The 25,810-nt window shown below is 62.0% G+C and overlaps 1 protein-coding gene across 6 annotated transcripts; it reads left to right on the plus strand.

Annotated features, from left to right (window-relative positions):
* Positions 1 to 1,638: 1,638 nt before the first annotated feature.
* Positions 1,639 to 25,794, plus strand: HDAC5 (histone deacetylase 5). 6 transcript variants are annotated; one of them, XM_051803634.1, is made up of 27 exons: positions 1,639 to 1,712; positions 3,164 to 3,286; positions 5,627 to 5,689; positions 8,729 to 8,955; positions 10,153 to 10,285; positions 10,992 to 11,106; positions 11,207 to 11,334; positions 11,420 to 11,551; positions 12,698 to 12,804; positions 13,750 to 13,878; positions 14,371 to 14,590; positions 15,081 to 15,268; positions 16,074 to 16,349; positions 16,646 to 16,796; positions 17,918 to 18,051; positions 18,135 to 18,255; positions 19,199 to 19,248; positions 19,321 to 19,428; positions 20,527 to 20,582; positions 20,694 to 20,781; positions 20,869 to 20,988; positions 21,079 to 21,176; positions 21,936 to 22,054; positions 22,133 to 22,266; positions 22,462 to 22,546; positions 23,191 to 23,344; positions 24,329 to 25,794. In XM_051803634.1, the coding sequence occupies exons 2-27, from the start codon at positions 3,265 to 3,267 to the stop codon at positions 24,366 to 24,368; spliced, it is 3,198 nt and encodes a 1,065-aa protein (XP_051659594.1). In that variant the 5' UTR covers positions 1,639 to 1,712; positions 3,164 to 3,264; the 3' UTR covers positions 24,369 to 25,794. The 6 variants fall into 6 exon arrangements, with proteins under 6 accessions (XP_051659594.1, XP_051659595.1, XP_051659596.1 ...); XM_051803635.1 differs by having other exon boundaries at positions 13,753 to 13,878; XM_051803636.1 differs by having other exon boundaries at positions 10,156 to 10,285.
* Positions 25,795 to 25,810: the final 16 nt, after the last annotated feature.

Below are 25,810 nucleotides of genomic sequence, written 5' to 3' on the forward strand. Positions count from 1 at the left end.
CACCCAGGGTCACTGCCTGCAGCTGAAGACTGTGGTCATCATCACACAGAATATCTAGACGAATGAGAGAAAAACTTTAGTGGCACACATGAAAACTCACTGGATGCCTTCACAGGTATTTAGGGGGCTCTTCCTGGACACTGCTTTCCACCCATACTACCTTCAAAACACCCCTGGCAATTCCTAACCTGATACCCCAGCCCTCACTCTCTCTCTGAGCTGTAACCCCCCACTGACAACTTGAAAACCTGCCTGTCTGTAGTCATCTTCAACACAGAGCAGCTTCACCTCAGGGCCAGATCACACTTGTGAAAAAATGCCAAGCTGCAGTTGAAATGATCAGGAGATCCCAAAAGATGCAAGGCTCCTAAGGAAAAGAAAAAAGATAACAAGTTACAAAAGCACCTTACCATCTCCGAACACAGGACACAAAACGATTAAATTTAAAAACCCTGCATTTGAGTGTAATCCTCTTCATTGCCACATACAGCCCTGCTTCTTTGGATAACAAAGCTGATGCTTCAATAAAGCAGAAATAGCTTCAGAAGTCCCATTCATTGAAAGAAAGGGAGAGCTCTCACCTCATTAAAGCCCGGCTGCTGAATGAACTCCCTGAGCAAAGGCTGGGGTTAATATACCCCTGACCGTGCCCACCTCCCTTCCCGTGAGGCCCCGGGGGAAAGGGAGGAGCCAAATCTCAGAAGGTATAAAGGTTCTGGGAGCAGGAGCACCTGGTTTGCATCTCTGACTTAAAATCAGGATGGGTGAAGGGCTTAACAGAGAAGAGGACTCTTAATGAGAACAGGTATTGTAGTTGGCATTCGAATTCATATTTGGGATTGTAATTTGTAAGAAAATGAGTATGTGTTTCTTGCACGCGTGTCTGTGGGTGTGTCTGTACGCGTGTCCTGCTCGTGTGTATCTGTGTGTCTCTTGCACTCGTGTGTGAGGACACGCCAGGCCCATGTGCACTCACGTGTGAACGCGTCCACACATACGATAGGCTGACGAGCAGCTGCACAGAGGTACAGAGGCCGTGTGTGCCCTTGCTCACTCCCACACACTCACATACCATTGCACACTCACACACGTGTGCCATTGCACACGCACACTCGGGCACATGTATTTGCACACTCACACTTGCTCGTGTGCCATTGCACACACACACATGTGTGCCATTTCAGTCGTGTCATACCCACCCATTCTCTCTCATACCCACCTGTTCTATTGCACACACACATTTGGGCACGTGCCTTTGCACACACACACGTGTGTGTCATTGCACACTCATTCACATTCGTACATCCATATGCCGTTGCACGCTCACACTTACGTGCCATTGTATACTCATTTACACACACACGTGTGCGACTGCACGCTCGCTCTCACACGTGTACTGTTGCACACTTATCCACACACGCCCACTCACTCCTGTGCCATCGCTCAACGACATAGTCCCACACTCACCCACCCCGCGGCCCCTTTAAGAGCCTCCTTAAGCCCCGCCCCACTTTAAGCCCCGCGTCCTCAAGGGGAGGGTCCCGCCCCCCCTTTGCGCGGGGGTCTATTTTTAGCGCACGGGCGCCGTCACGTGACCCGCGAGTGACGTCACCGAATGTTGTTGTCGGGGCGGGCGGGGCCGCGCGGCGAAGATGGAGGAGGAGGGGGGGGCGCGGCGGGGCGCGCGCCGGGCGGCACCGGGGGGACCCCAGGTACGAGGGGGGCCCGGGGGGCACGGGAAGGGGGGCACCGCGCCTGGGGGGGGCCGCGGCGGAGCGCGAGGGGGTGCGGTACCGGGGTCCCTCCTGTGCGCCTCCGGGGGGGCCCCCCGTGCATTGGTGGGGAGGCTGCAATGGGGAGGCGCATCGGGGGTCCGGTGCGGTTTAGGGCGGGGTGTGTGTGTGCAGTGGGGAGGGGGGGTTGTAAGGGGGGCTGCTGTGTGGTTGGGGGGGGCTTTGCGCCGTGCGGGATGGGGGGGGCTGCAATGGAGGACCCCTGCGCGGCTTTGGGGGGGGGCTGCAATGGGGGGGACGCTCCCGTGAGAGTCGGGATGGTGCAATGGGGGGGGCCGTGCAGCGCGAGGAGGGGATTGCAGTGGGGTGGTTTTGGGGGGACTGCAGTGGGGGTCTTGGTGTGGATGGACGGGAGGCTGCAATGGGATCCCGCTGCGGTTCGGTGCGGAGGCTGCAATGGGGGACCCCAGTGCAAGTCGGGGGGTCCTATGCCTTACGGGGTCCCGGCATGGTTCGGAGGAGAGGGGGCCCACGCAGTGGTGGGGCCCTGCAGTCTAGAGGGGTCTCTGCGCAGTTCGGGAGGGCTCTGCAATGTTGGGGGTCCCGGTGCTGTTGGGGGGTCCTGGTGCGGTTCGGCAGGGCCCTGTAATGACGAGCCCCGGTGCGGTTCGGGAAGAGGTCGGTGTGGGTTGTGGAGTCCCGGTGCGATGGGCTTTGCTCTGTGCAATGGAGTGGGGTGGTCTGTGTAACGGGGGGATCCTGCGATGTCGGGGGGCCCGTGCGCCAGCGCGGCGGCAGCTCGCAGCTCCGCAGCGCGGCCCGTTTGCAGCAGGGGGGCCGGGGGGGCCCCGCTGCACCGCGCCGGGCTCGGGGCTGCCGGCAGCCTGCGTGTCCTGTCCCTCCCTCCCCTCCGTGGGGTCCGTCCCGCCGCGTGTCTCCTATGCGTGGCACCCTCCGACTCCCATCTCGGGGCAATGCCTCGGTTTTGGGGGGGCGGCAGCACCGGGGGCCTTGTGGTGTGGGGGGCAGCCACAAGTGAGTGTGTGTGTTCCCTCCACCCATGTCCTTATGGGGGTCCCACCCGAGTCCTTTTGGGGTGGTACCGGGGGGGGGTACTTCTCTGCCATCCCTCTGGGCTCCCCCTTTGTGCTCCCTCTTCTTTTCCTGCAGAGCTTTTTGTAATGCTACCAACTCTCCCAAAGCCCCCTCAGCCCCCCCCAAGTCCCCTCTGCCCCCCCAGGTCCCTTCTGGGGGTGCCCACAGGTCCCCCCATCCCTGGGGGCAGCAGAGCAGAGCGGGGCCACATCCTGCCTCTGGCGGGTGTTCAGGGGCTGGAGGGGGGCTCAGTGCTGGCTCCAGCCCCCCTCTCACTTGGTGCTGGGGGGGATTTTGGGGGTTCCCGGGTGCTGACAGGGCTCTTGGTCCCGCAGGGCTCCCAGGTGGCGCAGGCACAGCCGTGGTGCCCCGGGTGGCACTGACGGGCTCGCCGGACACGTGCCTCTCCACACCCCCCTGGCACCCGCCGCCCACCATGGACCCCCAGAGCGACACAGGTGAGCCCTGGGGACCCCGGGATGGGGGTGTTCCCCTCTGCCAGGCACCGGTCACAGCTGCGTCCCCCCTGCACATTGTCGTGTCTGCACTGTGGCCCCAAAGCCCCTCGCCATGACAGCCACAGGGTGTTGGGGTCCCACAGGGTGCTGTGGCAGTGTCCCACCCACCACGGCACGTCTGTGCCCGCTGCCATGGGGGTGTCACCGTGCCAGACACCAGGGCGAGGGGGGGGATGGGGGTTCTGCCAGCCGCCCCCCTCCCCTGGGTATCCCAGGCCATGCCAGGTATCCCCCTTCCTGGTTTTCCCAGACCTCCGGCATTTCCCACCCCCAGGGGAAGCTGAGGCATGGCTCCTGTCACCGCCGTGGCACGGCCTACGCGTGGCTCTTTGCGCGGAGTCCCTGCGGTGCCACGCGTGGGGACAGCTGTGGTGACCATGAGGGCTGTGCCCGCGCTGTCCCGGCTCCCGCTGGCTCCCCGGCAGAACCGCCCTGTAATTATCCCGGTGGGAACTCCGGCGACATCTGGGCGGGGGAGGGGGGGGTGTCCTCTCCCCCTTCCCGGATGGGGACACCCGGCACCACCGACCCCCGTGGGCTCTGAAGGGGAAACTGAGGCACAAGGGACGTGGAGGAGCCCCCGTGTCCCCTGGATGGACTCGCCACCGGTTGGGGATGGGGATACGTGTATCCTCTCTGCCCCCAAACCACCCTGGTTGCCACCAGCTGGTATTTTTGGAGCAGCCGCAGGGCTGGAGCGTCGCCCGACCGTGCCTGGCACGAGGCTGGCACGGGGACACGGTGGCATGGGGACATGGCCTGCCCGCCTCTGCCATCCCCGGGGCACTTTGCTCGGGGTCCCCTCCTGGCTGTGGCTTTGGATTTGCCTCTGGAAGGGGGGTTTGGGGCCCCCACAGAGATGCTGTGACTCTCTGGCTGCTGTGATGAGTTGGGCAAGTCTCAGCTGAGCTAGGTCAATCACGGGGATGTGGCAGAGCCCACCCCTGAGCTTGGGGGGGCTTTGTGCCCCCCAGGGCTCTCCAATTGCACCCTTTTCCCATGCTCATCCCAAAACTGGGGGGGGGGTCCTGTGGGTGCCAGTACCATCCCCGGGTGCAGCCCCCCCCCCCTCCCCTCCATCTCTCCCGTCATGCCTGGAGGTCCCCACTATTACTCTCCATCTCCTTGAGGGCCCCCCCCATCCCCCAGATATGCCACCACCTCTGGATGGGGCTCCATGGGGAGCCAGAAAGGGGGTCTAGGAGCTGTAATGGGGGTCTGGCCACCAGAAAAGGAGTCCAGGAGCCAGGAAGGGGGTCCAGGAGCCAGGAGGGCCCATTCCCGCGGCCTCCTGCCCGCTGGCAACACCAGAAATAGCCGGGCTGACGTCAAGCCCCAAAGCACCCTGTGGGGGGGACGATGGGGGGGGGCAGGGGGTGTCCCAGAAATATCCCAGCTATTAAAAGTCTTGGCTTGGGATTAACATGCTGGTAAATAAACGTGGCGGCTACCGGGGGGGTTACGCACGACTGGGGCGCTGAGGGGGGGTCACCGTTCCCAAAAGGGGGTCTCCACACCTCAGCCCGTTTTCACCCTCTGCTCTGATTTGTCCCCGTGGAGCTGCTTTGGGACACTAATCCCATGGGAAATGTGCTGAGTCGACATCTGCACCCCCCTGCACCCCTGTCTCCCTGGAGGGGTCTTGTTGGGGGGAGTCACAGGGTCCTAGGAAGGGTGGGGGGGTCGTTTGCTTTCATTTTCTCAAAGCGGGGCTAATCGTTCTCTGCACATCCCAGATTTTATTCCTGGCAGTGCTGATGCGGATTAATGTCCCCAGCAATTAGGGGGATGTGGAAAGGGGGGTGGGATGAGGATGGGAGGGGTGTGGTGGGATCCCAGGCCCCCCACAGCCCCCCCATGCAGGGCAGCTGCTGTGCCCTGTCTCCGGGGCAGTTTGGGGATGCAGCTGGGTGTTGGGGGGGGCACAGCACACCCCATCCCACAAGATCTGCTGTGACACACCCCCCCGGCACAATTCCCTATTTATAGCCCGCTCCTCCCGTGCACCAGCTATTTCCAGGAGTCAGAGAGAATAGCCTGGATGGAGGGGGGCATGGAGGGGGCTGTGAGCAAGGGGGGGCCCCTCAGCCCTACCCTGCCTAGAATGAGAGGGGGGAGCCACATCCTCTCCAATCACCCCAAACTCCAAGGGATGCTCTGTGACCCCTATCTCTCTGTGTCCCCCTGCTGAGAGTGATGGAGGGGTAGATTTGGGGGTGCGTGTGCCCCTCAGCCCCTCTGTGGTCCCATTCGGGGGGGAACACAGGTCTCTCTCCGCAGAGGGGGTGTCTGGCCGTGAGCCCCCCCTGGAGCTCCTGCCCTGCACCCTGCTGCACACCCCAGGTGAGTGGGAGAGCCTGGTTCCCTGTGCCCCCAAAACCCTGTGACACCCCCCCTCAAAACCCTGTGACTCTTCCCCCAAAACCCTGTGACATCCCCTCTCAAAATCCGGTGACATCCCCCCGCAAAAGCTGGTCATGCCCCCCCAGTGAGGTGTGAATGTAGCATGGTGGGGGGTGCGCAAGGGGGAGAGCTGCTTTCCTTGCAGGAGCGTGCACAGCTGTGCAAGGGGAGAGCTTCTCTTTTGACACGAGTGTGTCAGGGGAGAGCTGCACCTGAGTGTTCAGCTGTGCAAGGGGTAGAGCTGCTTTCCTTGCATGAGAGTGTTCAGGTGTACAAGGGAGAGGAGAGCTGCTCCCCTTGTGTAGGTGTGCAAGGAGGAGAGCTGCTCTTTTTGCATGAGTGTGTAAAGGTGTGCACAGGTGTGTCGGGGGAGAGCTACACGTGTGCACAACTGTGCAAGCAACCCCTGTCCGTGGGGGTGGGGGGGCACAGGGTGAGGGTCCCCTCACAGAGTGGGGTGGTGGCCCCAGCCCGGTGCCAGCCCAGAGCCACCACTGACTCCAAAGTGTCGGGTTGGCTCCTCTGGGGGCTATTTTTAGCCCCCTCGGGTGCTGCCCCCTCCCCTCCCCCCTGAAAGGGCTGGGTGCTGACCTCCACCCCCCCCATTGCACCCCAACATCCACCGGGGGCCTTTGATTACCCCCCAAACTGGGATGTGTCAGGTCTGGGGGGCTGCAGGAGTACCCCAATGCACCCCCAAAAATATCTCCCCCCTGAGATGTGACTTGGGGTGGGGAGGGGGGGCTGGGGGTTCCCCTCTTGCATGTCAAGGGGGGGCTGGCACTGACTGGGGGGGCTGGTTGGTGTCTGGGGGTGCTGGTTAGGTTGAGGGGCTGCCCCTCAACTGCCCCTCAGTTAGGTTGCTGCCTGGTTTGGGAGACTGGCTCATATGGGGGGACTGGTTGGTTAGTGAGGAGCTGGAGCTGGTTGATACTGGGGCTGGTTGATACTGGGGGGGCTGGTTGGCACTGGGGTTACTGGTTAGTTTGGGGGAATACTGCCTGACTTGGGGGTGTGGCTCATACTGGGGGGACTGGTTGAGATGGGGGGCTCGGGGGACTGGTTGGTATATTGGGGGACTGGTTGGCACTGGGAGGGACTGGTTATCTTGGGGGATGCTGCTTGGCTTGGGAGGCTGGCTCATACTGGGGGAGACTGGTTAGTGCTGGGGAAGGAGGGCCAGTTGAAACTGGGGGTGCTGCTTCGTGTGTTGGGGGGCTGGTTGGCACTGAAGGGACTGGTCATTTTGGGGGGGTACTGCCTGTCTTAGGGCTTGCCTCATACCAGCGGGGGTCTGGTTGGCACTGGGGGGATTGTCTGGTACATGGGGGGCTGGTTAGTTTGGGGGGGCGTGCTGCCTGGTTTGGGAGGCTGGCTCATACTGGGAAGGGGTGGTTGGCACTGGGGAGGTGGGGCTAGTTGGTTTGTGGGGGGAATGGTTGGCACTGGCGGGGCTGGTTAGTTTGAAGGGGACAAGCTACCTGGCTTGGGGGGCTGGTTAGCTTGGGGGGAGGGGTACTGCCTAGTTGGGGGGCTGGTTAGCTTGGGGGGGATACTGCCTATCAGGGGGGCTGATATTTGGGGGACCTGGTTGGCAATGGAGGGGTGCAGCAGGGTACTGTGCACTGGCAGGTTTTGGGGGGCTGGCTGTCCTCGGGGGGGGGCTGGCATGCCCCGGAGGGGTCTGTCAGAGCGGGGGGGGGGGGGCTGGGGGTGCCCCACCCCTGCACACGGTGACGTCCGTGGGTCCGTCCAGGCGCACGTCAGTGCCCGACGTGCGGCCGCGCCAGGTTGAGGGGGCTGCGGGGAGGGGAGGGGGGGGCCGCATTAACATTCAGCGCGTGCCCCCCGCCCCCGCCTTCCTGTTTGCGTGGGGAGGGGGAGGGCTCGAGGCGGGGGTGGCCTGGACGCTGAGTCCCCTCCCCATGTCCTTTGCTGATGGAGGTGAGGGGGGGATGTCTGTGCCCCTCGGTGATCGCTGGGGAGTTTAAGAGGGATGTTTGGGGATGGGGGGGCTCAGTCTTGCCCTCCCCTCCCTCCCCCACCCCCTCCCGGTTCCCCTCTGGGTTGGTTGTTCTGTGTTGCAAATGCAGGAACTTGGACTAGGGGGACCTCCATGTGGTTTTTTCTGGGGGGGAGAAGGGGGGAATCCCGGGCTTATCCAGTGGGTTGGAAGCTGGGGGGAGACCCCCAGGAGCTTCACAGGAGGGGCTGATCACTGACCCCCCCGCGGCAACCCCCCAGGTGCCCCTGAGCTGTCCCCTCCTGTCCCCCCATCTCTGGGAATGCCCAGCCTCTTCCCCCATCCCTGGTACACCCCCAAACTGCCCCTAACACCTCCCCTCATCCCCAGGACACCCCCAAACTGCTCCCAGCTACCCTCTCCATCACTGGGACACTCCAAAACTGCACTGGGTTGACACCCTCATCTCTCGAACACCCCTATATTATACCTTGAAGTTCCAGCTGCCCCCCATCATCCCTGGGACACTCCCAAACCACTCTCAGTTCCCTCTCCACCACTGGGGCACTCCAAAACTGCCCCTTAAACAAGTCTTATCCCTCCCATCATTCCCGGTACACCCCCAGCGCCCCCCTCCCATCATACCCGGGACACCCCAAAGCCACTCCCATTTCCTCTCTCCATCCCTGGCGCACTCCAAAACTGATCCCAGCTCCCCCCCATCCTTAGGACATCCCCAAAATGCCCCCAGCTTTTTCCCCTCTCACTGATGCTCCCAAACTGCCCCTAATTCCCTTCCCCGATCCCTGGGACACCCCAAAACTGCCCCTTAACAAAGTCCCAGCCCACCTATCATTCCTGGGACACCCCCAAGCCACTCTTGTGTCTCCCCCACATCCCTGGGACACCCTAAAACTGCCCCTTAAACAAGTCCCCACCATACCCCTGGAACCCCTTCCTCAAGCCACCCCCATCCCATCCCACCCCCCCCCCCGTAACCCGGTGTGGCCTCGCAGGGCCAGAGGGGCCGGGGCTGGAGGGGCCGGGGCTGGAGGCGGCGGGGCCGGAGGCTACAGGGTTGGACGCGGGACTGGCGGCAGCACGGGAGCAGCAGCTGCAGCGGGAGCTGGTGGCCCTGAAGCAGCAGCAGCAGCTCCAGAAGCAGCTGCTCTTCGCCGAGTTCCAGAAGCAGCACGAGCACCTCACGCGCCAGCACCAGGTCCAGCTCCAGAAACACCTCAAGGTGTGATGGGGGGGAGCCTTGGGGGGTGGATTGGGGGAATGGAGCTGTTGGGGGAGATACTGGGGGTTGTGGAGCCATGGGGAGGTATATGGAGGGTGATGGAGCTATTGGAGGGGGGATACTGGGACTGATGGAGCAATGGGGGGGTGATGGAGCTCTTGGGAGGGAGGTTGGGGGAATGGAGATTTGGGGGATCACTAATCTTGGATAATGCAGCTGTTGGGGGGATACTGGGAGTGATGCAGCTGTTGGAGAGAGGTTGGGGGAATGGAGATGTGGGGGATCACTGATCGAGGGTGATGGAGCTCTTAGGAGGTGACTGAGGATGATGGAGCCATGGGGTGGATGCTGGGGGTGATGGAGATACAGGGTGTCGCCTGTCTGAGGTGCTGGAGCTGTGGGAAGGGGGATAGTGGGGGTGATGGAGCGGTTGGAGGGTGATGGAGTGGTTGGGAGGGAGATTGGTGTGATGGAAATACGGGGTATCACTGATTTGGGGTGGTGGAGGTGTTGGAGATGATAGTGGGGGTGATGGAACCAGGGGGGTGATACTGGGGGTGATGGAGATAAGGAGCAATGGAGCTGTTGGAGGGATATTGGGAGTGATGGAGGTAAGAGGTATCACCTATCTGAGATGATGGAGCTATTGGAGGGATATTGGGAGTGGTGGAGTTGGAGGTGAGACTGGGGGCGATGAAGCCACAGGGGAGGATACTGGGGTGATGGAGCTACTGGGGATGATGGAACTGCAGGGGATCACCTCTGTGGGGTGATGGAACTGTTGGGGGAGATCGGGGGGGGGAATGGAGCTGTGGGATACCATTTATCTGGGGTGATGGAACTGCTGGGAGGGTTGCTGGGGGTGATGGAGCTATTGGGGGTGAGGGAACTGTGGGGTATCACCTCTATGGGGTGATGGAGCTGTTGAGAGGGAGGTTGGGGGAATGAAGCTGTGGGGTGTCTGTAATCTGGGGTGATGGAGCTCGTGGGGGGCGATTGGGGGTGATGGAGCCACTGAGGGGGTTTGGAGTGCCAGAGCCATGGGGCCATCATGTTCCTTGGGGTGCTGGAGCTGTGGGGTGTTATCCTGGGGTACCGGAGCCAGGTGGGGCAGAGGAGGTAGGGCAGTGCATCCCCCCGGTGTGGCCGTGCTCCAGGGGTCCCATCCCTGTCCCGCCATGTCCCTCTACCCTACAGCAGCAGCAGGAGGCCCTGGCCGCCCGCCGGCAGCAGGAGCTGGAGCAGCAGCAGCAGCGGGAGCGGCAGGAGCTGGAGCAACAGCGCCTGGAGCAGCTCCAGAGCCTGCGACCCAAGGACAGGGGCCGTGACAGTGAGCGAGGGAACATCGGGGGGCTGGGGAGGGGGCTGGTAGCAATCGGGGCTGGGGGTGGGTTGGAGGCACTGGGGGCAATGTGCTCAGAGGGGGCAGTGGGATGGGGGGGAATGGTGTCAGTTGAGGGTGGGGGGTGTTGTGGGCTGTGGGGTGGATTTGGGAGAATGGGAGGCAGCAGGATCTGGGGGGGAAGTGGAGCTGAGGACATCTGTGGGGAGCTGGTAGTGATGGGGGGCCGGGGAGTGGGTGGAGGAACTGGTAGGGCAGCGGGCTCTAGGTGGAGGCAATGGGACTGGGCACATCTCAGGGGGGACAGGTAGCAGTTGAGAAGCTGGGGGCAGTGGGGACATGGGGGGCTGTGGGGGGAAGGGGAGCAATGGGGCTGGGGGCATCGAGGAGGACCATGGGAAATGGAGGCTGGGGGCATCTGGGGTTGGGGTACTGGGGGCTGGTTTGGGGGGAAGGGAAGGCAGTGGACCCTGGGAGGGCTGGGGGCTCTGGCAGGGACTGGTTGCAATTGGGACTGGGGGAGTCAGGGGGTCTGGGGACAATGGAGTCTGAGGTGGGATGAGGGGCTCTGGGGTGGGTTGGGGGCACTGAGGGCAATGTGCTCAGAGGGGGCAGTGGGACTGAGGGTGCTGGGGGCATCTCGGGGCTGTAGAGGGGATATACTGCCCCTCTGACCCCCCCCTGTGCCCCCTAGGTGCCATCGCCAGCACTGAGGTGAAGCTGAAGCTCCAGGAGTTCCTGCTCAGCAAGACGAAGGAGCCAGGCCCCAGCCCCCCAAACCATTCCCTCCCCCAGCACCCCAAATGTTGGTAGGTGCCCCCCCAGCCCCACAGGACCCCCCCAAACCACCTCGGGGGGGGGACCCAGGCGTCCTAGCGGGATCTCTGCCGCCTTCCCCTCCCTGCCCAGGGCTCACCACACCTCGTTGGACCAGAGTTCCCCCCCGCAGACAGGCAGCCCGGGGACCCCTCCATCCTACAAGCTCCCCCTCCTCGGCACCTACGACGGCCGGGATGACTTTCCTCTCCGGAAAACTGGTGGGTGCCGGTGGGCGGGGAGGGCATGACACACCTCCAGGGGAGGTGACACGTTTTGGGGTGACATGTTTTGGGGTCCCCCCAGCCTCTGAGCCCAACCTGAAGGTGCGGTCGCGGCTGAAGCAGAAGGTGGCGGAGCGGCGGAGCAGCCCTCTCCTGCGGCGTCGTGACGGCTCCGTGCTCAGCGCCTTCCGCAAGCGCCACGTCGAGATCACCGGTGCGTCCCCCGGGGGCGGGTGTGACGGCATGGGCCACGCGGGAGGTCATGGGTGGGGACACGCCACCTGCCTCACTTTCCCCAGGTCACCCGGTGGTTCCCCAGAGCGCCCGGGAGGGACCCACGTCCCCGTCCTTGTGGCTGCACAGGACTGTGGGACACGTGTACTGCTGGACACGTGTGCACGTGTGTGCTTAGACACTCGCTGTCCAGAAGGAGTGTGCGTGTCTGCACACGCACTTGTGCATGTGTGTGTTTCTGCACATCTGTGTGCAACGTGGGGACACACTGATGCTGCACATCTACACGCGTGCTTGTGCAACGTGTGTGCTCGTGCACGTGTTTGCAGCATGAGTGTGCACATCGCACGTATGCTTGTGCAACAAGAGTGCATGCACTGCTGCTGCACACGCTTGTGGAACATGTGCACACACATGCGCTTGTTCCTGTGGGAGATTTTTCACATGTGCTTGAGCAACACTCATCACCCCCAAGGTAAATGCTTGTGCAACAGGAGTGCGCATCCGCGCACACACTTGTGCACGTGTGTGCTTGTGCGACAGGAGGGCACCGTGCTGCTGCATGTGTGTGGAACGTGCACATGCTGGTGCACACGTGCTTGTTGTTGTGTGAGTTTTTTCACACGTGTGCTTGTGCAACACGTGTGCACACGCATGATTGCGGACACACTTGTGCAACGTGAATGCATGTCCGTACGCACCTGCTTGTGCAGCACATGTGCTTGGGCACGTGTTTGCAGTGTGAGTGTACACATGACCCCTGTGCTTGTGCAACAGGAGTACACATACTGCTGCTGCATGCGCTTGTGGAACACGTGCACGCACGTAGGCTGGTTCCTGTGGGAGGTTTTTAACGTGTGTGCTTGTGCAGCACATGTGCACACGTGCATTTGTAATGTGAGTGTGCACATCTGCACGTGTTTGTGCACGTGTGTGCTTCTCTATGTGTGTTCCTCTGCAAAACGAGTGCACGTGTGTTCATGCACACACTAATCCATGCACGTACCTTTGCGGTGGTGCCACACGTGTGCACAGGTGTGCTGGTGCCCTTGCACCGCCCTGTCCCTGAGGTGGGTGGGGGTCCCGGTGTCCCCATCCCTGTGTGTGACACACACATGTGCTGCAGTGTCCTCGGTGTGCAGCAGTGCCCCCGGGTCGGGGCCCAGCTCCCCCAACAGCTCCCACGGTGCCCACAACGGCCTGGCCGCCTCCGTCCCCAACATCCACACCGAGGTACAGCCTGAGGGGAGGGAGGGGCACTCGTGTGTGCAGGTGTGTGCTGGGGGTGTGCTCAAGGTGTACATGTATATTCGGGTGTGTGTTGGAGATGGGCTCAGGGGGCACACGTCTGCGCAGGTGTGTGCTGGGGGTGTGCTCAGGGTATACATGTACATTCCGGTGTGTGCTGGAAGTGTGCTCAGGGTGTACGTGTGTGTGCAGGGGGGTGCTAGGGGGGTGCTCAGGGTGTACGTGTGTGTGCAGGTGTGTGCAGCCAGCATGTGTGGGTACACATGTGTGCTCAAGTGTGCGGAGCCAGTGTGTCCATGTTCAGGGGGCACGTGTATGTTCAGGTGCGTGCTGGGGGTGTGCTCAGGGTGCACACATGTTCAAGTGTGTGCAGCCAGCATGTTTGCGTGCACACATGTGCTTAAGTGTGTGCAGCCAGTGTGTGCATGTTCACGGTACACGTGTGTAACCAGGTATGTGCTGGAGGTATGCTCAGGGGGCACATGTGTGTGCAGGCATGTGCTGTGAGTGTGCTCAGGGTGCACACGTGTGCTCAGGGTGCACACGTGTGCTCAGGTGTGTGCTGGGGGTGTTCTCAGGGTGCACATTTGTGTGCAGGTGTGTGTTGGAGGTGTGCTCAGGGTGCACATGTATGTGCAGGCATGTGCTGTGGGTGTGCTCAGGGTGCACATGTGTGCTCAAGTGCATACTGTATGTTTAAGGTGCACACGTGTTCAGGTGTGCTGTGAGCGTGGCCGGTGTCAGTGGCATGTGCTGGCACACACGTGCAGATAATGTGTCACTGGTGTGCCCTGGCTCACACATGCTTATGGCGAGTTTTACCTTGGCACATGCATGCCGATGGCATGACCTGCCCCCTACACATGTGCTGATGACGTGCTGTGCCCTGGCACGTGTGCTGATGGCGTGTCGTGCCGTGTGGTGCCGCAGCAGCTCCTACCCCAGCCCTGTGCCCTGGCCCTGGATGGGGCCCAGCTCAGCCTCTACACGTCCCCGTCGCTGCCCAACCTGTCCCTGGGGCTGCAGGCCACTGTCACTGTCACCAGCACCCACCTCCCCGTGAGTGGGGGGCACAGGGACCCTTTGGGGGCATGGGAGGCGTGGGGACCCCATGGAGTGGTCACACAGGGACCTGGAACCCCATGGAGGGGATGTGGGGATGCTCTGAGGGCATGGGGACATGAGGACTCCGTGGGGGGTGGCACAGGGACCTGGCACCCCATGGGGGGGATGTGGGGACTCCCTGGGGACATGGGGATCACACGGTGGGTGGCACGGGGACCTGGCACCCCATAGAGGGGATGTGGGGGTCCCCATGGGGACCTGGCACTGGTCCATAGAGACTGGGGGGGGACCCCAAAGAGGATGGCATAGGGACCACATTAGGATCAGGAATCCTGCGGGGAGGGATGTGGGAACACAACAGGGGGTGGCATGGGGACCTGATACCCTCCTATGGGGGGACCCATGGGGACTATGTGGGGACCCCACGGGGGTGGCACTCCAGGGGGCAGTGTGGGGATCCCCCCACTGCCACCCATGTCCCCTCAGGCATCCCCCAAGCTGTCACCGCAGGCTGAGGGCGAGCGCCCGGGGGTGCCCCCCCTGCGCCCCGGGGCCACCCTCACCGGGAAGTTCCTGAGCACGTCCTCAATCCCGGGGTGCCTGCTGGGGGTGGCCCTGGACGGGGACCCCCCGGCCGGTCCCCCGTCCCTGTTGCAGCATGTTCTGCTGTTGGAGCAGGCGCGGCAGCAGAGCACCCTCATCGCTGGTGAGGCCCCACTGCCCCCCAGTCTCACCCTAGTTTCCCCTCACTCCTTCCTCAGTTCCCCCTCAATTTTCCTCCAGTCCTTCCCCAGTTCCTTCCCCAGTTTTCTCCCAGTCCTGCCCTGGTTTCCGCCCCCAGTCCTTCCCCAGTTTATCCCTAGTCTTGCCTCAGTTTTCTCCCAGTCCTTCCATAGTCCCCCACCCAGTCCTGCCCCACTTTCCCCTGAGTTTTCTCTCAGTCCTTCTCCAGTTCTTCTCCAGTCCTTCTACAATTTCTTCCCTGTCCTGCCCTGATCTTGCACTGGTCCTTCCCCAGTTCGCCCTCTGTGCTCCACTTTCCTCCCAGTCCTTCCCCACTTTCCCCTGCAAGTCCTTCCCCAGTTCCCCCCCAGTCCCGCCCCAGTTTCCCCTGCCTACAGCCCCCCACCCTCACCCCCAGCTGCACTGGGGGGCCCGGGGGGTGTCGGGTGCCCCACTGACCCGGTGCCCCCCAGTGCCCCTGCACGGCCAGTCCCCGCTGGTGACGGGGGAGCGCGGGGGGGGTCCCCGTGGGAACAAACTGCCTCGACACCGGCCCCTGAGCCGCACCCAGTCGTCCCCGCTGCCCCAGAGCCCCCAGGCCCTGCCCCACGGCCCCCTCCAGCACCACTTCCTCGACAAGCAGCAGGTCCAGCTGGGCAAGGTGGGCCGGGGGCAGCCCTGGGACTGGGGGTGGGCATGGGGTGGGTATGGGGTGTGAGTGGGGCTGGCGGTGGGGTGGGAATGGGGTGTGTGTGGTGTGGGGAATGGGTATGGGATGGGTGTGGGGTGGGAATGGGGTGTATGTGGAATAGGAATGGGGTGTGGGGTGTAAGTGGTGTGGGGCATGGGATGGGTGTGGGTTAGGCATGGGGTGTGTGTGGTGTGGGGAATGGAGCATGAGATGGGTGTGGGGTGGGCATGGGGAGTATGTGGTGTGGGGAATAAGGCGTGGGATGGGTGTGGGTGGGCACAGGTTGAGCATGGGAGTGGCGCTGGGAGGGCATGGGGTGAGCATGGGGTGTATGTGGGATGGGAATGGGGCATGGGGTGGGATGTTGGGTAGCTGTGGGGCACCCTGACACCCCACTAACCCCCCAGATACAGCTGGGGGGGGTGAGGTTGCAAGCAGGGGAAACTGAGGCAAAGGAGGGGGAACTGGGGGGAAACTGGGGAAGGACTGGGTGGGGGTGGGAGTGGGGCTGGGGGGAGTGGGGTGGGGCATAGGGTGGTTGTGAGATGGGAATGGAGTGGCTTTGGGGCACGGGATGGGCGTGGGGTGCATGTGGGGTGGGAATGGGGCATAGGGTGAGCATGGGCATGGGCTGCATATGGGGTGGGTTCCGAGGGGACCATGGGGTGGGTATGGAATTGCTTTGGGGCAGGGGGTGACTGTGGGTTGGGCACGGGGTTCAGGCAGATGGGGTATAGGGGTGCAGGGGGATCACTAACACCCCCATGCCTCCCAGCTGCTCCCCAAGGGGGGGGAGCTGGCACGGCAGCCCCCCACCCACCCTGAGGAGACGGAGGAGGAGCTGACGGAGCAGCAATCACCCCCCCCAGGCGAGGGGGGACCCCCTGGACCCCCCCTCGGCCCCCCCCTCACCCTCATCTCCCCGGAGGCTGGGGACCCCCCGGAGCAGCTGCAGGACCCCAAGGGCTGCCAGGGGACAGGGGACAGCGGGGATGAAGCTGAGGGCGCCGGGTACCCCGACGTCACCGAGCTGGGCATCACCTACAAGCAGGTGAGATTTTGGGGGGGCCCAAATTCCCCCAGACTCCTTAATTCCCCCATATACAAGCATCCTGTGCATCCCTTGCCCCCACTCTGCACCCAGCTGTGTGTCCTCCCCCCATTTTTGGGGTGATGCCGCAGTGATGACTCGGAAGGGTCGGTGACTCATCCCCCCCTCTGCATCCCCCCCGTCCCTGCCACCCCTGCACCATGACCCCCCCCCCCGTTCCCTGCCATGACTCATCCCCCATCCCCCCCCTTGGCCATGGGGGCTGATGAGGGGTCATGTTGGGTGTCCTCCCCCAGGTGTACCCCGAGGCACCACTGCAACTTTACCCCACACCCCCCCTGGGGGTCCTGGCACTGTCCCACCCGGCCCTCGCCCGCACCCAGTCGTCCCCCGCCAGCGTCAAGCCCCCTGTGCCCGAGGGGCCCCCCAAGCACCTCTTCACCACAGGTACAGGGGCAACGGGGGGCGGGGTCCCTCTGTCCCCTGAGGTCCCTCTGTCCCTTGGGGTCCCACAACCCTCAGGGTGCTCCTGTCCCATGAGGTGTCACCTGTCCCATGGGATCCCCCTGGCCCTGTGTCCCATGGGTGCCCCATCCCTTGGTAGACCCCTACCCCAAGTGTCCCATTCCTTGATGCGGTTGGGGGTGACCCTGTCCAATGGGGTTCCCAGTCTCTCAGGGTGTTTGGGGTCCCCCTATCCCCAGGGGATGGGGATGTTCCCCACCCTTCGGGGTGCCTGTGTGCCATGGGCCCCTCTCCCAGATGGTTTCCCATCCCTCAAGGTGTCTGGGATTCTCCCTGTCCCCTGGGGTTCCTAATACCTCAGGGTGCCCAGGTGTCCCTATATCCCATGGAATCCTCCTGTTCTGGGGTTCCCAATTGCTTGGGGTACCCGTGGGCTTTCCCTGTCCCTTGGGGTTCCTATTCCCTTGGGTTGCCCAGGGATCCTCCTATTCCACAGATTCCCCCTGTCCCTTGGGGTTCCCAATTGCTCAGGGTGCCCAAGGGCCCCCATATCCTATGGGATCCCCCTTATTCCATAGGTTCCCTCTGCCCTTTGGGGTTCCCAATCCCTTCGGGTGCCCAGGGTTTCCCTGTTCTACAGATTCCCTGTCCCTTGGGATTCCTAATTGCTCAGAGTGCCTAGGGGTCCTCCTATTCCACAGATTCTCCCTGTCCCCTGGGTTGCCCAATCCCTTGGGGTGCCCAGGGTTCCCCTATTCCACAGATTCCTCCTGTCGCCTGGGGTTCCCAATCCCTTGGGGTGCCCAGGGTTCCCGTATTCCATGGGCTTCCCCTGTCCCCTGGGTTGCCCAATCCCTTGGCGTGCCCAGGAGTCCTTCTGTTCCACAGATTCCCTGTCCCTTGGGATTCCCAGTTGCTCAGGGTGCTCAGGGGTCCTCCTATTCCACAGATTCCCCCCGTTCCCTGGGGTTCCCAGTCCCCCGGGGTGCCCAGGGGACCCCCAATCCCATGGGATCCCTCCATCCCCTGGGGTGCCCATGTCCCTCAGTGCCCCAGCCCTGGGGGGGTGCCAGGGTCCAGTGCCAGGTGTGCTGCTGGCACAGGTGTGGTGTACGACACGTTCATGCTGAAGCACCAGTGCACCTGCGGGAACACCACAATCCACCCGGAGCACGCCGGCCGCATCCAGAGCATCTGGTCCCGGCTCCAGGAGACCGGCCTGCTTGGAAAGTGTGAGGTGAGGGGAGCACCCCGTGTCCTGGGGGGGAGCTGGGGTTGACTTGGGGAGAGGGGGGCTCACCCCTGTGCCCCCTTTGCCAGCGGATCCGGGGCAGGAAGGCGACGCTGGAGGAGATCCAGACAGTGCACTCAGAGCATCATGCACTGCTCTATGGCACCAGCCCCCTCAACCGTCAGAAACTGGACAGCAAGAAGCTGCTGGGTGGGTGTTGGGGGGGCCCTGGATGCCTGGGACCCCCCTCTTTTGGAGCTGGGGTCACCCTGTACCCCCTATTCCTTTGGATCTGTTCCCTGGGGTGCCCTGTCCCTTTAGATGTCCAGGAGAGCCCGTGTCCTCTGGGGTGTCCTTATGCCATGGGATGCCCCAACCCTTAGGTGTCCCAGGAGTCCCCAGTCCCATGGGATTCTTCTGTCCCTTGGGGTTCCCAATCCTTTGGAGTGGCTGGAGTTCCCCTCATCCTATGGGTTTCTCTTGTTCCCTGGGGTTTTCAGTCCTTCTGGGGAGCTCAGAGGTCCCCGTATCCCATGGGATCCCCCTGTCCTATGGGGTTCCCAATCATTTGGGGTGCTCAGAGGTCCCCCTGTCCCATAGGATCCCCAGGAGTCCCCCTATCCCATGGGATCCCTCTGTCCTCTGGGGTTCCCCATTGTTTGGGGTGCTCAGAGGTCCCACTAACCCATGGAATTCTCCTGTCCCCTGGGGTTCCTAATGCTTTGGGCTGCCCATGGGATTCCTCAGTGCCATGGGATCCCCCAGTCCCATGAGATCCCTCTGTTCCCTGGGGTTCCCAATCCTTTGGAGTGCCCAGGGGTCCCCCTGTCCCATGGGATCTTCCCATCCTCTGGGGTTCCCAATCCTTTGGGGTTCTCAGGGGTCCCTCTATCCCATGGAATGCTCCTGTCCCCGGGGATTTCTAATTCTTTGGACTGCCCGTGGGATTCCTCATTGCCATGGGATCCCCTAGTCCCATGAGATCCCTCTGTCCCATGGGGTTCCCAGTCCTTTGGGGTGCCCAGGGGTGCCCCTATCCCATGGGATATCCCTGTCCCCTCCAGTTCCCAATCCTTTGGGGTGCCCAGGGGTGCCTCTATCCCCTGGGATACCCCTATACCCGCTGTCCCCACCACACCGCTCCACCCCTCAGGTCCCATCACGCAGAAGACATACGCAGTGCTGCCATGCGGGGGAATCGGGGTGAGTCTGGGGGTGCGGGGGGGGGTCTCCGGGGTGGGCTGGCCCCGCTGACCCCCAGTGTCCCCCCCCCAGGTGGACAGTGACACGGTGTGGAATGAGCTGCACTCATCGAGCGCGGTGCGCACGGCCGTGGGCTGCCTGCTCGAGCTGGCCTTCAAGGTGGCTGCAGGCGAGCTCAAGGTGAGCGTGGTCTTGCACACTTACCTGGGCTGTGACAGTCCCTGTGCACACTCGTGTGCATGTGTGTTGCCTTGCACACTCACCTGGGGTGTGATAGTCCCTGTGCACACTCCTGTATGTGTGTGTGTGCGCTGCCTTCACGGTCATCTGAGATGTGACAGTCCTTGTACGTACTCGTGTGTATGTATGCTCCTTGCACACTCACCTGGGCTGTGACAGTCCCTGTGCACACTCAACTGAGGTGTGACAGTCCTTGTGCAAGCTTGTGTGTGTGGTCTTGCACACTCACCTGGGCTGTGACACTCATGTGCACGTGTGTGCTCCTTGCACACTCACTTGGGGTGTGACAGTCCCTGTGCACACTCCTCCGTGTGTGTGTGTGTTGCGTCACGCACTCATCTGAGGTGTGACAGTCCCTGTGCACACTCGTGTGCGTGTGTTGCCTTCTTGCACACTCCCCTGGGGCGAGATGGTCCTTGTGCAAGGCTGAGCACGCATGTGCTGTTCTCTTGCACACTCCCCTGAGTGCAGGGCTCCTTGTGCCAGCTCGTGTGCAGATGTGCTGCCTTCTTGCATGTGTCCCTCCCTGTGTCACACGTGTCCCTCTCCCCTCACCACTCCTGTTCCTCTGTCCCACATGTGTCGTTCTGTGTCCCACAAGTGCCTCTGTCCCACACATCCCTCTGTCCCCACGCCACTTGTCCCTGTGTGTCCCCACACCACCTGTTCCTCTGTCCCATGTGTCCCTTTGTGTCCCCGCACCACACGTCCCTTTGTGTCCCACACACGTCCCTTTGTGTCCCACACACGTCCCTTTGTGTCCCACACCTTCCTCTGTGTCCCCACCCCACGTGTGTCCCTCTGTCGCCACACTACACGCCCCTTTGTGTCCTTAAACCACTTCTCAGCATCGCAGTCGCAGAATATTCTGAGTTGGAAGGAATTACAAGGATCATCGAGTCCAACTCTTCAGTGGATGGCCTTGTGTGTTCCTCTCTGTCCCACACATCTCCCTGTGTCCCATGCATGTTCCATTGTCCCTGTGTCCCACATGTGTCCCTGTCTTTCCTACACACATCCCTCTCTCTGTCCTCACAGAACGGCTTTGCGGTCATCCGCCCCCCGGGCCACCACGCCGAGGAGTCCACAGCCATGTGAGTGTGGGGACAGCGCTGGGACCCCCACCCAGGGAGGGGACCCCACAGTGTCCTGGGGGTCACCCCACCACTGAATGTCCCCTGTCTCTCATCCTCTTTTGTCCCCAGGGGCTTCTGCTTCTTCAACTCTGTGGCAATCTCGGCCAAGCTGCTGCAGCAGCGGCTCAGCGTGGGCAGGATCCTCATCGTGGACTGGGTAGGGGGGGCAGGGGGACCCCCCCACGGGTGTTGGGGACCCCATGGGTGGACAGAGGGGTCCCTGACATCACGGGTGCCCCCCCAGGACATCCACCATGGGAATGGGACCCAGCAGGCCTTCTACAGTGACCCGCACGTGCTCTACATCTCCTTGCACCGCTACGACGACGGCAACTTCTTCCCGGGCAGTGGGGCCCCTGAGGAGGTATGGGGGGCTTGGGGGAGGGGTGGGGGTCGCCCTGTATCCCCCTAGCCCTGGATGTGGCACAGGGGGTCACCTGTGGCTGTGTCCCAGGTGGGCAGTGGGCTGGGAGTGGGCTACAACATCAACATCGCCTGGACTGGCGGCGTGGACCCCCCGATCGGGGACGTGGAGTATCTGACCGCCTTCAGGTGGGGGTCTGGGAGGGCGCCTGAGCCTTTGGGGGGATCCCTGGGCTCAAGGGGAGTTGCTGGGTCCAGATGAGAGGGTCTCCATGTCCTTGGGGGGGGGGTCTGTACCCTGAGGAAGGTCCCTGCGCCCTTGGGGGGGTTCTTGTGCCCTTAGGGGGGTCTCCACGTCTTGGGGAGAGGGTTCCTGCGCCCCTTTAGTGGGGTCTGTGTGTCCTGGGGGGGTCTTTATGCCCTTGGGGGGGTTCCTGCATCCTTGGGGAGGTGTCCCTGTGGAGGAAGGTCCCTGTGCCCTTGAGGGGTTTCTGCATCCTGGGAGGGGTGTGTCACCATGCCCTTGAGGAGGGGTCCTTGCACCCCAGGGAGTTCTGAGGGGGTCCTCATGCCCCTGGGGGAGGTCCCTGCATCCTGAGAGCATCCCTGTGCCCTTGGGGAGGGGTCCCTACAACCCAGGGGGATCCCCATGTCCTGGGGGAGGTTCTCTGTACCCTTGGGGTGGTCCTCCCAGAGGATCGCCATGTCCTGGGGGAGGACCCTGCACCCTGGGGGTTCCCCTACACCTTGGGGAGGGTCTCTGCACTCCTGGGGGGGTTCCTCACTCCCTAGAGGGGATCCCTGTGTCCTGCAGGGGGTTCCCAAACCCTAGAGGATCCCTGTGTCCTGGGAGTTCTCTGTACCCTGGGAAGGATCCTTGCACTTTGAGGGGCTCCCCACAGCCCTGGGGGGGGTCCCCTTGCCCCTGGCTGACCCTGTGCCCCCCAGGACGGTGGTGATGCCCATCGCCAAGGAGTTCTCCCCAGACCTGGTGCTGGTCTCCGCTGGCTTCGACGCCGTCGAGGGCCACCTGTCCCCGCTCGGTGGCTACTCTGTCACCGCCAAGTGTGAGTGGGGTCCGGGGGCGTCCCAGGCTGGGGACCCCGGCTCAGCCACCCCTCACCCCCCCTTCCCGGTGCCCCCAGGTTTTGGACACCTGACGAAGCAGCTGATGATGCTGGCAGGGGGCCGGGTGGTGCTGGCGCTGGAGGGAGGCCATGACCTGACAGCCATCTGCGACGCCTCCGAGGCTTGTGTCTCTGCCCTGCTCGGCCTGGAGGTACGGTGGGGACCCCCTCAATCACTGAGGACCCCACCTGGGGGCAGGGTGTATTGAGGTGCCCACCCCATGTCGTGCCTCAGTTTCCCTCTGTGGGTTGGTGAGGGGCTGTGGTTCCATCCCTGCTCTCTCTGAGGGGGGTTTGGGGGTGCTGGTGGCAGTTTTGGGGGACTGATGTGTGTCCCCTCTCCCCAGCTGGAGCCCCTGGATCCATCCCTGCTGCAGCAGAAGCCAAATGTGAATGCGGTGGCCACACTGGAGAAGGTCATCGAGATCCAGAGTGAGAACGGGGAGCAGGGGCAGACCCTGATGGGGTCCTCTGGGGGGTCCCCAGGGCTGATTCTATCTTGGGGGGGGCACAAAAGAGTCACTGGGGGACCCCAGTGGGGGGGCCCTGGGTTTGTCCTTGCTGTGGAAGGAGCTGGAGGGTCTCCAGTGCTGCCACTGGGATCCTGAGGACTGTCTCTCTTTTGAGGGAGGACCGAGAAGGGTCCCTAGGGCTCTCCCTGACATGGGGGTCTTGTGGGTGCCCAGGATCTGTCCCAGCATGGGGTTCCTGGGAGTCCTCTGAGTCTGTCCTTGCTGTGGGAGTCTCAGGGGTCCCCTGGGTCTATCTCAGCTGTTGGGGTCTCATGGGTCCCCTGGGTTTGTTCCAGTCCTGGGGGTCCCCCAGGTCTGTCCCTGCCGTGGGGGTCCCCCAGCTCCACCTCAGCCATGGGGTCCCGGGGGTCTCCTGCATCTGTCTCAGCCCTGGGGTTCTTGGGAGTCCCCAGCAGCCCCAGTCTCCATTGCAGCCCTGGAGGTCCCCTGAGCCTGTCTCAGCCATGTGGTCCTTGTTCCCTGGGTCTGTCTCAGCCATGGGGTCCCTGGGGGTCCCCTGACCTGTCCCAGCCCGGGTGTCCCCTGTCACGCTGCCCCCGGCAGGCAAGCACTGGGGGTCCGTGCGGCGTTTCGCGGCAGCCGTGGGCCGGTCCTTGCTGGAGGCCCAGCACAGGGAGGCTGAGGAGGCCGAGACGGTGACGGCCATGGCCCTGCTCTCGGTGGGCGCCGAGCAGGCCAGGGGAGACCCCCAGCCCAGGTATGGCCCCTGGGGACCCCGCTGGGTGTGCAGGCACATGGGTCATGGGGTGGGACACGTGTGTCACTGGGGTGGGCATGGAGCCACATTGTGTCGGGGGGGCTGCATGTTCCCTTGGAGATTTGCATGGATCCGTGTGTGTCTTTGGGGGACACATGTCCCTGGCGGGGTACATGGAGCCACATGTGTCATTGTGGGGAGGGACACATGTTCCTGGGGTGTGATGGAGGCACATGTGTGTGTTCAGGGGAGACACACGTCACTGGGGTGGGTGTGGAGCCACGTATGTGTGTGTGTTCAGGGGAGACATGTGTCCCTGAGGTGGACACATGGAGCCACATGTGTCATTGTGGGGAGGGACACATGTCCCTGGGATGTGCAAGGCGCCACATTGTGTCATGGGGGAGGCTGCATGTTCCCTTGGAGGTGTGCATGGATCCATGTGTGTCCTTGGGGGACACGTGTCCCTGTGGGTGTGCATGTCCCCAGGGCTCTATATGGAGTCACAGGTGCCCCCTGGGGTGTGCATGGAGCCATGTGTGTCATTGGGGGGGGCTGCATGTTCCCCTAGGGGCATGCAAGAAGCCACCTGTGGCCTCTTGGACATGTGTGTCCCATGGGCTGTGCATGGAGCCATGTGTGTTCTTGGGGGACACACGTGTCCCTGGGGGTGTGCAAGAAGCCACGTGTCCTCTTGGATACGTGTGTCCCCTGGGCTGTGCATGGAGCCACATGTGTCCTCGGGGGGAGGGAATGTATGTTCCCCTGGGATGCTCACGGAGTCACATGTGTGTTCTGGGACATGTGTGTCCCATGGGCTGTGCATGGAGCCACATGTGTGTGTTCAGGCAGGACACGTGTCCCTGGGGCTGTGCATGAAGCAGGTGTGTCCTGGAGGGAGTGACAGACATGTGTGTCCGGGGAGGGTGTGGGGTGTGTGAAACACACGTGTCCTCCACCTTGGCGTGTCCCTCCCCTTCCCAGACCAGTGGAGGAGCCGATGGAGGCTGAGCCTACGCTCTGACCCACCCACATCGTTCCCGCCTCCGAAAAAACCAAGAAACACCCAGAAGAGATGAAAAAACTCACACACACACACACACACACAGAGAGAGAAAAAAAAATCACAGTAAAAGGGGAAAAAAAAGCACTTAAAAAAAAAAGACCAAAAAAAGAAAAAAAAAGACAAAAAAAAAGACAAAAAAAAAAAAGGCAGAAACCGGAAGGAAAACCAGAAAAAAGAGGAAAATATTTTCTTTTTCTATTAAAAAGAGGAGAAAACCACAAAAAAAATCCCCCCTACCTGTCCAGTGCCCCCCCCCGGCTCCCCCGCGGTGTTTGCGGTTGTGTCTCTTGTGCAGCAGCGGTTCCACCAGCACCCTGTGTCCCCACCGTGTCCGTCGGGTCCCCCCCGTCGCTGCCCGGACCCCCCCGGCTCTCCTCTCTCTTTTTTTTAGGGATTTTTCCTTAATTCCCCTTCTATTTTTTGTGTGTGTGTCCCCTCCTTTGTTCCCTCCTCAGCTCTGGCATTTGTTCCCCCCCTGCTCCTCCAACCCCACCCCCAGGGGAGGCGATGGGAAATATTTGTGCCTTTAATTATTTTTTTTAATGCCTTAATTTCCCTTAATTTTGGGTTTTCTTAATTTTCTTGGGTTTTTTTTTCCCCTCCGCCTCCCCGTTTGGGACAGGGACACAAGACAAAGGGACGAGCTCTGTGTGTCCCCCCCCCCCCCCATCCCTTTGTCACCCCTTCATTGGGATCAAATTTGTTCTTAGAGGAGGAAAAAAAAAAAAAGAGACACAAAAAAAAGAGAAAAAACCACTTAATTTTCCAGTTTTATCACCAGCCAGAGGGGCCTCGGAGCGATTTTAGCTTTAAAAGAGAGAAAACTACCCAACCACCCCCCTAAAAAGGGATATAATTTTATTACAGATGGATTATTTAATAGTATTTTTTTAATGGGGGGGTGGAGGGGCGGGGACAGGGACAGCACATCGTGGGTTATTTTGGGGGTGACGGGAATTTGGGGGGGTCCCCAAATTAGGACAGAGGGATGAGCGTGTCCTTGGTCACCTCTCCTAACCCTGGGTGGGGGGGAAAGAACCCCGGTTTAGGGTGAGGAAGGGAGGGGTGTCACTGTGAGGACCCCAGTGTGGGTGTCCCCAGTGTTGGGGACACCCCGTGTGTGGTGGTGGTGGTAGGTCCCAGAGCCCCATCCCGGGAAGGAGAAACACCCCCGGGATGGGGGGGAAGGGGGTGCCGGCCCCCCAGCAGTGTGCCCGGCTTGCTTTGGGCTGGTGTCCCCTCTACCCCCGTGTGTCCCCCCGTGTGTCCCCCTCGGTTGCTGTCCGTCCCACCCCCCGCTCACGCTCGCTCTGGGTCTCGGTTCAGTATTTTGTAAGATGTCACCGATGTTCGTCCTTGTATAAATAAACTGTTTCTGGCAATACCTGCTGGCCCCCACT

The sequence above is a fragment of the Manacus candei genome, unplaced genomic scaffold (assembly GCF_025592945.1).
Source record: "Manacus candei isolate 608988 ecotype Guabito, Panama unplaced genomic scaffold, ASM2559294v1 h1tg000058l, whole genome shotgun sequence".
Classification (NCBI taxonomy): Eukaryota; Metazoa; Chordata; class Aves; order Passeriformes; family Pipridae; genus Manacus; species Manacus candei.